Source organism: Pelobates fuscus, chromosome 2 (assembly GCF_036172605.1).
Source record: "Pelobates fuscus isolate aPelFus1 chromosome 2, aPelFus1.pri, whole genome shotgun sequence".
Classification (NCBI taxonomy): domain Eukaryota; kingdom Metazoa; phylum Chordata; class Amphibia; order Anura; family Pelobatidae; genus Pelobates; species Pelobates fuscus.
This window is the reverse complement of record NC_086318.1, coordinates 263,389,965-263,404,892: the sequence shown is the minus strand read 5'-3', so window position 1 is coordinate 263,404,892 and position 14,928 is coordinate 263,389,965. Positions and strand designations below refer to the sequence as shown.

At 41.7% G+C, this 14,928-nt stretch overlaps 1 protein-coding gene across 1 annotated transcript in view; it reads right to left on the bottom strand.

Annotated features, from left to right (window-relative positions):
• Positions 1-14,928, bottom strand: part of TARBP1 (TAR (HIV-1) RNA binding protein 1) — a 204,069-nt gene that overhangs the window by 70,295 nt on the left and 118,846 nt on the right. The window contains exons 21-25 of the mRNA XM_063443373.1: positions 13,414-13,524; positions 12,808-12,957; positions 10,107-10,193; positions 8,943-9,136; positions 3,524-3,605 (exon numbers count right to left, since the gene is read on the bottom strand). Of these exons, the coding sequence (XP_063299443.1) occupies positions 3,524-3,605; positions 8,943-9,136; positions 10,107-10,193; positions 12,808-12,957; positions 13,414-13,524 (624 nt within the window). The remainder of the gene's footprint in view (positions 1-3,523; positions 3,606-8,942; positions 9,137-10,106; positions 10,194-12,807; positions 12,958-13,413; positions 13,525-14,928) is intronic.

The window sequence follows — 14,928 nt, the reverse complement described above, 5'->3', positions numbered from 1 at the left end:
GCCACAAGATCTTACCACTCACTCACTCTAAGGATACACGAACAGGCCCACAACTCTGCAAGGTCACGGTATTGTAATAGGACCCAGGCGTTTGCAGGCACAAATTCATCATGAAAATGTCAATGTTTATACGCATGTTACAAAGGTTACTTATACAAAACCAGGAAATACTGGTACTAAGATACTAAGCAACTTTGTTATGTCATAATGCTGCCATTTCAAACTTTATACTTATGTTACAAAATTATATGGTACTTTCTCATTCAAGCTGCACTAATGGAGACAAAACATTTTATCACTGTATGTACGAACCATGTCCAAAACCTTGACTAAAAGAAAAAAAATATATATATATATATATATATATATATATATATATATATAAATAAAGATAAAGATAATTCAGGCACTCACCCTTAAGAGATTTGCAGTTATCTTGCCTTAGGTGCTACCAGCGTCTGAGATATATAGTCAAAGGTGAAGTAGGAGCACTCAAAAGGACTTTTTTCGGTGATTTTAATGTGGTAAAAAAAGTTTACAACAAAGTGTAACGCATCTAATCAATCGACGTTTCGACCCCTAAGGGTCTTTTTCAAGATCAAACAACTAGTGACAAAACGGCATTTAAATATAAAATACAGATGAATAACTCACCAATCGCGTGCGTGTGATTAGCCGAACCCGGAAGTATCCCAACACCTCACGTGGTACTGGGCGTGCGTGGTGACGTGCATCGTGGTTGCTAAGCAGCGAAGCTGTACCCGGAAGTGTCCGGTCCTCGCTCAAACTACTGGGCGTGTATAGTGACGTGCACCCCAGTTGCTAGGTGATGGAGTGTAAACTCCAAAGGCTAAGATACATATAACAAACCCTCGTGAAAGAATGCTGTAAGCAAAGTTTAGGGGATCTCAGAGATGAGATCTGAATGTGAGATGTTTAAAAGTAAAAGAGTACTTAATACGTATTCTTTGAAAAAATTTCTTACTATTCATAATGTAAGAATGAGACAGCCGAGGGGTCAAAAGTGCTCCCACTGTGAACAATGTGAAAGTGTATCAATAGTGACAGAGTGACACATACAAAAAAAGTTACAATCTACTCGGCAACTATGTCTCTAAAAAAATAAAGGATCGATATTCTCTAGCAAAGCATCATGAAAAAGTTAAATATCAACGATATGGCTAACTAACAAACATAATCCACGTCATATGGACGTGTATAACCTGTATTGGAAATCCCACTCGTAACCAAAGGTATGTCTATAGAAGACCAAGAATCATATTTAACTGAGGCATTGAAAATGAAGAATTATTCAAAGGAACATCGTAAAGGAGATATATTCATTGAGTCCTTTTGGAGTGACAGTGTCAAGGCGGTGTATCCAATAGGTTTCACGCTGCAGTAGCATTTTGGACCTGTCTCCTCCTCTGGGGCTTGGTGGAACGTGATCGATGGCTATGAACTTCAATGTAGGGAGTCTGTGGTTCAATTGAAGGAAATGTTTGGCAACAGGTTTGTCTGATTTCTGGTCTCTAAATGCGGTAGTAATATTTGATCTGTGTCCGCGTATTCGTTCTCGGAGAGTTAGATCAGTTTTCCCCACGTATGAAAGGCCACAGGGACATGTAATTAGGTATATCACATGGTTGGTCATACATGTAATATACTGGGTAATTGAAATTCGAATACCACTGTGAGGATGGGCGAACGAATTGCCTGTATTCATGTGGCTGCACGTGACACATCCACTGCAACGATGACAGCCTTTCTTACTGGGTCCCGTAGTTTTCCGATAACAGAGAGTGGGGTCACTTCTGACCAATAGATCTTTCAAATTTTTGTTGCGTTTCAAACTGATATTCGGTTTTTGGGAAAAAATTGGTGGTAGGTTCTTGTCTGAACCTAGAATTCCCCAATACCTATGTATGGCTTGTTGAATTTGTGGGGTGCCGGTGTGAAGGGTTAGTGGTAAATACATTTTACTTAATGGCTGAGATTTCTGTGTAGTCTCTCTAGGTGCCTGCGTCATATGTCCAATGGCTTTATCTTTTGCTTTCATAAGGACTTCATGGCTGTAGCCTCTGGCGAGAAATCTCTCAGTCATCTCCTGTAGTTGTTTAGCTTGATTTGCAGGGTCGCTGTTGTACCTCAGCACGCGCATGTACTGAGATATAGGAAGAGATTCTTTCAATCTTTTTGGATGGTAGCTATTAAATTGGAGTAATGTATTTCTCGCAGTGTCTTTGCGGTATAGGGTAAATCCCAATTTGCCTTCCTCCTTATCCTTGTAGATTGAAACGTCAAAGAATTGGATTATATGTGTATCGAAGGTCAGTGTCAACTTCACAGGTAGCTCTGAAGAGTTAATGTCCCCCTTAGGGGTCGAAACGTTGATTGATTAGATGCGTTACACTTTGTTGTAAACTTTTTTTACCACATTAAAATCACCGAAAAAAGTCCTTTTGAGTGCTCCTACTTCACCTTTGACTATATATATATATATATATATATATATATATATATATATATATACCGTATTTATTCGAGTATAACGCGCACACGTGTATAACGCGCACCCCTAATTTTCGATTAAAAATCGGTATAAAATTTTATACCGATTTTTAATCTAAAATTAGGGTGCTTGTTATACTCGAATAAATATTCGAGTGGGTGCTCCGATAATACCGACCGCCGGGCTCATTACAAGCCCGGCGGTCCTGGGGGGGCGGGCAGCATGCGTTTACTCACCTCCGTGCAGCTCCTCCAGCTTCCCAGTGTAAATCTCGCGAGACCCGCGGCCAGCTCTGACGTCAGAGCTGGCCGCGGGTCTCGCGAGATTTACACTGGGAAGCTGGAGGAGCTGCACGGAGGTGAGTAAACACTTGCTGCCCGCCCCCCCAGGACCGCCGGGCTTGTAATGAGCCCGGCGGTCCTGGGAGGTATAATCGGAGCACCCACTCGAATATTTATTCGAGTATAACGCGCACCCCTAATTTTAAATTAAAAATCGGTACAAAATTTTGCGCGTTATACTCGAATAAATACGGTATATATATATATATATATATATATATATATATAAATATATAAATACAAAATTACAACCTATTAAAATATTAATATACTTTTGAAAATCTTAAAAGACACATTACTGTGAGTAGTACCACTCTGGAGCTCTGTTATACACTCAGACACACACACAATATGAAGTTTCTAGGAAAGAGAAACATTAGGATAAAAACCAGGGATATAAGGATTTTGGTCCAAAATAGGGACTGTCACTCCTGAATAGGGACACTTGGAAGGTATGATAACTTATTATGTGGTACGAGTACTGCTGGTTAAATACAAACCAAAAACAAAACATAAATCAGATGGTAAAAGCAGATACATCTAGCCAGAAAGCTTTTTCAATGAAAATTTTTCAAATGATTGTCAAAAAATAAAAACATATTAGTGATAGTTATCAACATGGCATCCATATTGAGAAATATTTTAAGTTCACAGCATTACTTTGTCATACCTCTATACTGTAGTCCTTAATAGGATGAAATGTGGAGAAAAAAAAATGCTCCTGTATTCGTAGCCAGTTTTTCCTTGCATTACTAAAAAGAGGGAAAAAAAATAATCACAAATTCAAATTCAGAGTGACAAAAAATATTAACCCCTTAAGAATGGAGGCAATTGTACAAGTTCTGATGAAAACAAAACTTAGAATTTGAGGTATATGTCCATTTTATGTATCACTATGCCCTTAATAGACATACTACATCGATTTGGTAAAATCTCCTATTATAAAATGAATTCAAATATAACCTGTGGCGGTATACCCTCTTAAGGATGGGTTACTACCGCCTGTGGTCGCCCCTTCCTAGTTGTGTCCAGCCCTAGAGTGCTGCTAGCCAGTGAAGGGCAGTCGCTTGCAGAAGGGCAATCATAGTATCAGCCAAACACTAGTCGAGACTTAATGAAGGGTGAAATAGAACTGTTTATTGCAGGCAAGATACACAGTATTTATGCACAGACCCCCAGCAGGGGGACTCCATTCAAAGTATGATGACATGGGGAAGAGATAGACATGGGGGGGTGGGGCATGGGGGAAAGAGACATGGGAGGGGGTGGAGGGGGGCAAAAACACCGCTTGTTCGGGTTCTTTATGCTTACACTGTGTGTTTTTCCCTTGCCCTTAGTCTATTGTACCCGCTCCCTGTTTGGAAGCACCCCTACAAAAAGAACTCCTTCGATTACCCGAACAGGGATCACCCCAATATCCCATTTAGAACGCTAGTAGAATGTTCAAGTAGAACATTCTCACCTGTAGCATAGTGGCGAAACCGCAAGGGAGGCAATTTATGAGTGCTCCCCAGGGCGGCCACCATTTCGTACAGACGAACGCCAGCCAGGGGGAGCATTCATGGATTGCTTACCGACTTGTTTGTCTCCCGAACGAGGACCACCCCAGTGCCCATTAGAACGCTCCCACCAATTAATTAGAACGTTCGCACTCGCTACTAGTGTGAAACCGCAACGTTTGCACTGGCAACAAAAGTGTGAAACCACAAGGGAAGTAATTAATGAGTGCTCCCCTGGGTGGCTGCCATTTCGTATAGACGAACGCCAACCGGGGGAGAATGCATACCCGGAAAGGAGACGCTTCCCTTGCAGGTTTCAGCACAGGAATCTCGCGAACAGAGATTGCCTGGAGAATGTGCCAGTGTGAAGTCGCCTGGGATTGGTGGGGACACTTTTGGGCCAATGGCTAGTTTGGTGGGCTTTCCTGTGCCTGGAGAAAAAGGGACGGACTCTTTTCCCGCGCTTAGGCTCACAGGCACAGAAGCTCCTGAGATGAAGATCCACTATTGTCCTGGATGGGACATCCCTCGCCTGAGGGGCGGGCTTTCCATATTTGGGAAACAAAGGGACAACGACCCCGTGTTCCCGCGCTTGAGGTCCCTGGTGTAGAGGATTCTGGGATACGACTCTTGTTGGTGTGAATGGAAGACCCCTTGCATGGGGCTATGCTTAAAAATTGTGTGCTGCTCTATAAAATTGTGTTGTACCTCTAGAACTGTGTGTCGTCCAGTTACTGGGGGAAAATGGTCTCTTTATATTACTTTAAGTGGTTCCTGAGCGGCTGAAGGAAGGAATTAGTGGAGGTAACCGGTTGGGTTAACCGTGGTCTGCTACAGGGGGCGTAGGGGAGAGTGAGACATGGTAGGGGGTCATTTTGGGGAGAGAGAGACAGGGGAGGAGGGTATGTGGGAGAGAGAGAGTGACATGGGAGGGGGGCATGGGGGTGAGAGAGACATGGGAGGGGGCATGGGGGTTAGAGATACATGGAAGGGGGGCATGGAGGGAGAGAGACATGGAAGGGGGGCATGGAGGGAGAGAGACATGGAAGGGGGGCATGGAGGGAGAGAGACATGGAAGGGGGCATGGAGGGAGAGAGAGACATGGAGAGAGAGAGACATGGGAGAGGGGCATGGGGAGAGAGAGAGACATGGGAGAGGGGCATGGGGGGAGAGAGAGACAAGGGAGAGGGGCATGGGGGGAGAGAGAGACAAGGGAGAGGGGCATGGGGAGAGAGAGACAAGGGAGAGGGGCATGGGGAGAGAGACAAGGGAGAGGGGCATGGGGAGAGAGACAAGGGAGAGGGACATGGGGAGAGAGGGACATGGGGAGAGAGAGACATGGGGAGAGAGAGACATGGGGAGAGAGAGACATGGGGAGAGAGAGACATGGGGAGAGAGGGACATGGGGAGAGAGGGACATGGGAGAGGGGCATGGGAGAGGGGCATGGGGAGAGAGAGACATGGGAGAGGGACATGGGGAGAGAAAGACATGGGAGAGGGACATGGGGAGAGAAAGACATGGGAGAGGGACATGGGGAGAGAGAGACATGGGAGAGGTACATGGGAAGAGAGAGACATGGGAGAGAGAGAGAGAGACATGGGGAGAGAGACATGGGGAGACATGGGGAGAGAGAGAGGGACATGGGGAGAGGGACATGGGGAGAGAGAGACATGGGACGGGGGCATGGGGAGAGTGACATGAATGGGAGGGGAACATGAGGGGGAGAGAGACATGGATAGGTGGGGAACATGAGGGGGAGAGAGACATGGATGGGTGGGGGACATGGGAGGGGGAGAGAGACATGGATGGGTGGGGGACATGGGAGGGGGAGAGAGACATGGATGGGTGGGGGACTTGGGGGGGGAGAGAGACCTGGATGGGTGTGGGACATGAGGGGGGAGAGAGCAATGGATGGGTAGGGGACATGAGGGGGAAAGAGACATAGATGGGTGGGGGACATGAGGGGGAGAGAGACATGGATAGGAGGGGGACATGGATGGGAGGGGGGCATGGGAAGAGAAAGATGTGGATGGGAGGGGTACATGGGAAGAGACAGACACGGATGGGAGGGGGACATGGGAAGAAAGAGACATGTATGGGAGGGGGACATGAGGGGGAGTGTAGCATGGATGGGTGGGGGACTTAAGGGGGAGAGTAGCATGGATGGGTGGGGGACTTAAGGGGGAGAGTAGCATGGATGGGTGGGGGACTTAAGGGGGAGAGTAGCATGGATGGGTGGGGGACTTAAGGGGGAGAGTAGCATGGATGGGTGGGGGACTTAAGGGGGAGAGGGGGGACTTAAGGGGGAGAGTAGCATGGATGGGTGGGGGACTTAAGGGCGAGAGAGGGATGGGAGGGGGACATAGTGAAGAGTGACATGGATGGGAGGGGGACAGAAGGGAAGAGACATGGGAGGGAGACATGGATGAGAGGAGGACATGGTAAGGAGAGAGACATGGAGTGGGACATGGGGGAGAGATATGGATGGGAGCGAGATATGAATGAAATGGGGTGGACATGAATGGAAGGGAGGAGAGACATGGAAGGGGAACCGGGAGATGGAATTTGGGGAGAGACATGGATGAAGGGTGGAGCGAGATATGGATGGAAGGGGAACAGAGAGATGGAAGTGGGGGAGAGACATGGAAGGAAAGAGAACAGAGACATGGATGGAAGGGAAAGAAGAAGAGACATGGATGGAAGGGGGATAGAAGCAAGCGAAGCGGAGAGTGCAGCAACACCTTACCCTGTCTGGAGATTGCAGAGGGACTAGGAATCGAGCGGAGCAGATAGTGCGGCTACACCTTACCTACCTGGCTGAGACTGCAGTTGCAAAAGGACTGAGGGAGCGAGCAGACACTCTAGATAGTGGCATTACTACTGAGACAGTAAGTAACTTAAAGTGAAACTTTTAGATAGATGATATGTATGTACCCAGATTACATATTGTGTGATAATTAAACAAATAATTTTAATTTGTTTTGCTCTAGGATTCCCCAACTTTCATACAGGTCACAGGCAGCACAGGTAACCAGTTACATTATTCTTATTATCTACTCATTCGGTTATTACTAAGAAAAACATAGTAGCACCGTCCAAAACCAGTCCAAAACCATCACAAACACAAGCAGTCCCCATCACACATTAACAGCACAAAATGATCACACACATTCTCATCACACAGAGCCAGCCCATTGCTAACACAGTTTCCATCACATGTACACAGCCCAATATCATAACACACAAACAATTACTATCACACCCAGACACCCCAATACATCACATGCAGTCCCCATTACACTCAGACAGCCAAATATATCACACACAAACTGTAAACATTACCCTCAGACAGCCCAAGACACAGTCCCCATTACACCCAGACACCCCAATACATCACATGCAGACAGCCTGAGTTCAACTGTCACAACCAAGGCATTTGTTAGTTATAAAAAAAAAAATGCCACCAGTAATGATGCAGATGTGTCACCAAGAATGTGAGAGAGCACTCTTGCAGCCAATGTAATGTTGTCTTTGTTGCTACTGGAAATCTCATCCAGCATCTTTTGCCTCCTGCATGGTGCATGTAAGAGGCTGTTTGAAGTCCTGTAAGTGCAATCTAAATGTTGGGGTAAGTCCTGAGGGCTGGAGCAAGTACCATGAGTGCAATCTCAGTGCTTGGGTAATCCTGGTTGCTGTAGCAAGTCCTGGGAGTGCAATTAGTTTGCTCGGGTAAGTCTATATATATGCCCCCAGTATATACACAAGGTTATGTCTCACACACTGCCCTGATATATACCCCTAATTCCTCTTTATTCACTTTTTTATGGGACAGGGAGGATAAAGAAACAAAATATAATGCTAGATCTATTTCTTTGGCTTCCCTTTACGTGGTGGAAAACTTTGATCTAAAAGATTGGGGGGTGGGGGTAAAGCGCCAATAAAGTTCTTCGTCAAAGGCGCTGGAGTCCCTAGGTACGCCTCTGTAGCAATTCATTGTCATTTGAAAAATGAAAACACAATATTATTTGCACGAGGTTTGGGTTTCCCGGCACTCTGTGATTGCTGAAATACTGCGGCAACAATTTGAAATCTCTACTCTGAACCAAAATTTAGAAAAAATCAGCCCAAATAAAAGGGAACAATTTCCATATGTGATACTGACTTTTTTCCATTCTGGGACCCAAACTGGACTATATTTTAGCTTGGGAAAGGGAATTGGAATTACAGTGGGATATGGAAAAGTGGCTAGAAATATAATTAGCTCTTAAAGGAATTACACAGTGTACCAACCATATGGAAAACCATTATCAGATTTTGTACCGTTGGTTCCGAACCCCTTCGAGACTTCAAAAAATAAATTCTTATTTCTCAGATCGTTGTTGGAGGGGTTGTGGTGGCCTGGATAGGTTATCCCATATATGGTGGCACTGTGCAAGGCACCAAATGTTTTGGAAGGGAAGGCATTAATTGATAAAACAAATAGATCATCTAAAATAGCTCAACACTATTTGGTCTTTTCACATTATACAATTAAACAGTGAACTTTCTTTAATTATATAATAAAATATTACACAATTTAATATATTTACCCTCCACCTTGCAGACTTTCCAGCTGATGAAGACTAGACTCAATAACAGGGGACAATGCCTCAAATTCTTGGGTATATTCTTTGCACATAGGCCAAAGCTTCTTTAGTGCTATTAATGCATAAAGCCGGACACTGAAGTTGTGATTAAAACACCACTGAAGAACAGTCACAATAGCATGTTTCAAACATGGTACCTACAGCAAGACATACAGGAAAAAAAGGATTAATACAATTATTACCAAAGTGTATCTATTTATCTTCAAAAAGACAGATCAAACAAATATAGTGTGCATGTGTTTTTTATTTCTTTTACACATATTGGAAAACTCATAAGCTAATTTGCACATAATATTTTAAAAGCGACAAAGACATTTTCAATAATAATGTATGCAATACTAAACTGTTGCAGCTTAAAGGGACAACATCACCATCAAACATCACCTAGCTTTAATGAAGTGATTTGGGGGTAATGGGGTACAGATAATGTCCCTGTATGTAGCCTTGTTCCTGTAAACAGTGCCATCTTTGATAAATGGTAATGTAAACATTGTACAGCTTTCACACCTCTATTGGCTGTCAGAGAGATAGACAAACACTAAAAGTGTCAGACTAGAAATTACTCAATTATTAACTATGACATCAAGCATCAGCTTGTGAAGTTTGCAGACCCCCGATGAGGCATATATGCCTCTTACAGAGAAGCATTGGGTTGGTGGATTGCGATTTATCAGGCTGTAATTGAGGAGTCTTTCCTGGCACTGGAATAAAGGTATGTTTAATATTGATTTTAATTTAAAAAAATATACCAGTGTCCATAAATCTAAAATAATTAAGGAATCTATATAATAAATAGATATTTATTCTTGTCTTATTTTTTTACAGGAGTGTTCTTTTAAGGAACCTGAAAATTCACAAATTTATGGTGTCAGTCATACAGAATAATAATATAATTATAATGTAATGAACACTGCTGTTATTTTTGAAAAAATAACAACCCGCATAATGCGCGTTGTGTGCAGAAGAAAAATATAATTTGGAGCCGATAATTAGCCAACACTTGGACTTTTGTCAAGAAAAGAGTCAGACTTATTAAAAGAAGATTGTGTAGCACTCTGAGTTTGTGGTTGTTATACCATTATACGAGAAACTGAAAATTGTTCATACCTTATCTGAAACATTTTCAAGAACCACGTCAAAGTGAGGCAACACAGACAAAAATGTGCAAACACTTGTTTTAAGTTTTTCTTCAGTCTAGAGGATAAGAATGTCAAAAGTTAAACATACGATTAATTATCTCAAAAAGTAACAGTAGATGTGAATTTCAGGAAAAATGTATTTCATCTACAACTGCTGCTATCATTATCATTTGCGGGCATTTAATCTTTCAGTAAAGGTTTAAACATCAGGGTTGTAACTAACAAGTTAACACAAATAATAGTAACAAGCCCAAAAGCACTGATTTTTACTTATTGCTAATTTCTACCCCCTACCTCCCCATGTGTTACAGTTGTCCCCATTGCATATATGCATAGAACAACCAGTGAGTAGAAGAAAGCTAAATGAAAACTAATTAAACTGAAAATAATATGCACTACTCTTAGTAGGAATATATGAATATGTTGTGTATCCATAATATTCCCAAGACAGCCCATCTGAGAGCAGTACCTAAGCTGCATCAATTAACTTGGTGCTAAATTAAGAATGACAAGTTGAAGCAAGTGCAAGGCAAATTGGTATATCTTAAACTGCAATGTCTGAAAAAGCATGAAGAAATCTAGACATCACTCAACATAACACGAAATGATCAGAAAGAAGAGTCCAATTATGATAGTAAAGATCTAGTAACTGTATAAGACCAGTACACAGAAGACACTGCAAACTGATGTATTCACATTAGAATTAGTGATGTTGACTAATGCTTTACCTAACAGAAATAATATACTTGTGCTGCATACTTTAAAGCTATGGAGAAGCAAAGCTGTATTCTCGATGAGAAGCATTTGATTGGACCACGAAAGGGCATCAGTAACATCGGATGGGTGTGGAATCATGTGAAGGGAGCTTTGTCTGTTGCTGGATTCCAGGTAAGTATTGCTTTATTTTAAGGGTTTATTTGAGTTAAGGTGCTAGAATAGGGCAGTGTAAAATTAAATAAAAATAATTACTGAATTCCTTTTCTATCATGGATGCTGCAATCCTTTATGATAGTTGAACGTCCACAATACCACAGCAGTAGAGTTGTGATATTAGTGAAGGTGGAAGAAACTATACTTAAGATAAACTCTTTTTTTTCTAGCCTAAGTTCTGAATGCTTAGGTTCATGAAATGCTCCATGAAAATGATAGTCCCCGCTAACGACAACAGGGATGGGTTATAAAGAACAAAGTATTATTTAAAGATCTCATGCGTATTATTAGCACTTGAGTCCATAATTCAGTCAGCATAAATGTTGTTACTTTATTTTATAAATAATAAAGTTGCAATAGTTGAATGACTGGTATGATTCTTACTGATCCTTCTTGGAGACATGAAAAAAACATGAATACACATCTCCAAAAGCTTTTTCCACCCATAAGGGAAATTATTAGATAAAATAAAATCCTCCAGTTATGTAGTGGTGTTAGAATGACCTCTATAGGTACTGAAAGAGAAAGTAAGAGTGGGATTCACAAGTAAGTGTCTTGTTAGTGAAATGACTGCAGAATCAGTTAGTGCTGAAAACTGGATGATCTTAATAGAAATTAGCAGCCATAAATTTGTAATCATGTAGATTGATTACACACATCATACAAAAGTAGTACTAAAGATTTAGTAGTCCATAGCTTCTCATTGTAAACACCAGTCAACAGCAGAAGCATGTCGATCTTTCAGTGATGGCACAACCACTTTTAGTGAGTTGAAGGGTTGAGCAAGGAAGAACTAGATGTTGGTAAATAAAATAAAGCCTGTAACCCCAAAGGAAAATTACCCCTAACTCAGAGCCACATATTCTTCATCTATTTTTCTTTCATGGATGCTGCAATACAAAAAGTGACAAGCCACTTCCTGGCTTTGATATACTGCATGTGTGTCGGTGATGTACAGCTTTCTCCTGTTGAAAGAACTTGTGGATAGCCCCTTTTAAAGGCTATAGTTTATACATTTGCCATCTTATAGAAGCTTAAAGGACCACTCTAGGCACCCAGACCACTTCAGCTTAATGAAGTGGTCTGGGTGCCAGGTCCTTCTAGGGTTAACCCATTTTTTCAGAAACATAGCAGTTTCAGAGAAACTGCTATGTTTGTGAATGGGTTAAGCCTTCCCCTATTTCCTCTAGTGGCTGTCTCACTGACAGCCGCTAGAGGCGCTTGCGTGATTCTCACTGTGAAAATCACAGTGAGAGCACGCAAGCGTCCATAGGAAAGCATTATGAATGCTTTCCTATGTGACCGGCTGAATGCGTGCGCAGCTCTTGCCGCGCGTGCGCATTCAGCCGACGGGGAGGAGAATCGGAGGAGGAGAGCTCTCCGCCCACCGCTGGAAAAAGGTAAGTTTTTACCCCTTTCCCCTTTCCAGAGCCGGGCGGGAGGGGGACCCTGAGGGTGGGGGCACTTTAATTCTACCAAATATGTGGGACAGCTGGATAACCTCTCAATTGGATAATCAGGAAAAAGAATACTGAAGGTGCAAGGAGCAAGGACTAGAATTTTTTTATAGCCGGTTTCTGGTCTACAGAATAGGGGTAAGGGATCGAATGGTAAATGGAAATGTATAATCTTACATTTGTAGCCCACTCCTGAATTGGCTTTTTCAAAATAATTCCACTTAAATACAATAATGTAATTGTACCATATATAACAAAATAAAAAAAACAAAAACAACTTACATTGCAAAAGCAATTCCAGAATTGATGAAGCAACTCAGGATGCTGATGAAGAACTAGTATAATAACCCATTCTATTAAGTATTTTACAGAAGCTTGATTGTTACTGAATCCAGCTTGGAAAATCCTTTTAATGATCCCAGATACAAAATTCTAGGGAAAACAAAATCAAATAAAAACATATATGCTAAATATTTTCATAGCTCACAGTTCAATAATTACTTATGCAAATATTTGTCTAAATGTTATGTGAATTAAGATAAATTCATATGAAATAAAAAAAATGTAATTGAAAAAAAATATTACATTAAAATATATACATACATATACACACATATATATATATATATATATATATACACACACACACACACACACACACACAAACACACAAAAAAAACGTCCAGCTGCTTGTTCTCCAGAAAACTTTGCTTTTATTCAATGTTTGCCGGTAAAAACTAAATTTTAAATCGACGTTTCAGTTCACCACAGAACTTTCATCAGGATCTCTCTCTCTCTCTCTCTTTATATCTATATATATATATATATACATACACACACACACACACACACCTAAGAAAAAACATTCAAATGTACACAATGTGTTACCTGATGAAGTTTAGTAATAAGAATCAATATTGTTTGCCACACACGATTTTTCACTCTATGTTGTAAAGAATTTCCATAATACCTTGTTTTAGTTTTAGAAACAAGCTCATCCTAGAAGGGAAAAAGTAGTTAGCACCTATTTCAAAATAATATAATGACGCCGAAATAAAGATGCTTTAAAAAAACCTGTAACCATGCCTACCTATGTTAAAGCAGTCTGCAATAAGCATGAAGCCCTGTTACAACTTATTTTTGGCAGGGTTTTAAGTTCTTACTTTCCCACTAGGGACTGGCAGGTATAATTTGAGTCCAGGCAAGTGATTATTTAGTCCTGGCAAGTAAAATCTTTTTCAAAGTATTACTTTATCATGATGACAGCTGACAAGCTTAGTCGAGTAAGAGCACACACATTTGGATAAAGTAAAATGGCTAATGCAAAGGTGCAACTTTTAGAGAAGCAATAAGGCGGGGAAGGGGCCATGTCATAGTTGCCTAGGTGGTCCCTTAGTTTATACTGCTCAAAACTGTTTAACACAGAACTAAGAGGAAGCATCAGTAACCTGCAAGAACCATGATAAAAATGTACATCCTATTTTTCTAAAAATAAAATTATTATGATTCGGTGACAAAGTGCGGATTTCAAGGCCCCTCCTTTCAACCTCCTTGTTCCTACTGCTGCAGCCGCTTTTATTCTAAACAAATTATCCAATGTATTGAACTGTTTCACGTTCTGTTTTTAACATTTGGTGTGTAATTTATTTTTGTTTACTTAAAAAAGGGTTATTCACTAAAGTCCGATTGGGGAAAAACCATGCAGCTACACGCGGGTCTAATGAACCTGCAACAATCGCGCAAATACATTCTTTGTCTAGATTAAATGCAGTGCCTTTGCGTTCAAATCTTATACAAAGTATAGAATTAAGAATTGTCACAAAGCACAGGTTTTTCTAAAATTTATAATCCAATACATTTGTCAGGATGCAAATTCCAAAATTATCTTTCACTTGCTTTTTTGCACGTGATTTTATAATTTAAATTATTGTTTGCCCGCTGTCAGCTCTAGCAGCTAGTAGGCAAATAGTTAAATAACTCTTAAAGGACCACTATAGGCACCCAGACCACTTCAGCTTAATGAAGTAATCTGGGTGCCAGGTCCAGCTAGGATTAACCCTTTCTTCTATAAACATAGCAGTTTCAGAGAAACTGCTATGTTTATAATTGCGTTAATCCAGCCTCTAGTGGCTGTCTCATTGACAGCCGCTAGAGGCGCTTGCGTGCTTCTCACTGTGAAAATCACAGTGAGAAGACGCCAGCGTCCAAGAGACCGTCTGAATGCGCGTGCGGCTCCTGCCGCGCATGCGCATTCAGCCGTGGAGGCGGAGAGGAGGAGGAGAGCAGGAGGAGAGCTCCCCGCCCGGCGCTGGAAAAAGAGTCAAGTTTAACCCCTTCCACTCCATCCAGCCCGGCAGGAGGGGGTCCCTGAGGGTGGGGGCACCCTCAGGGCACTATAGTGCC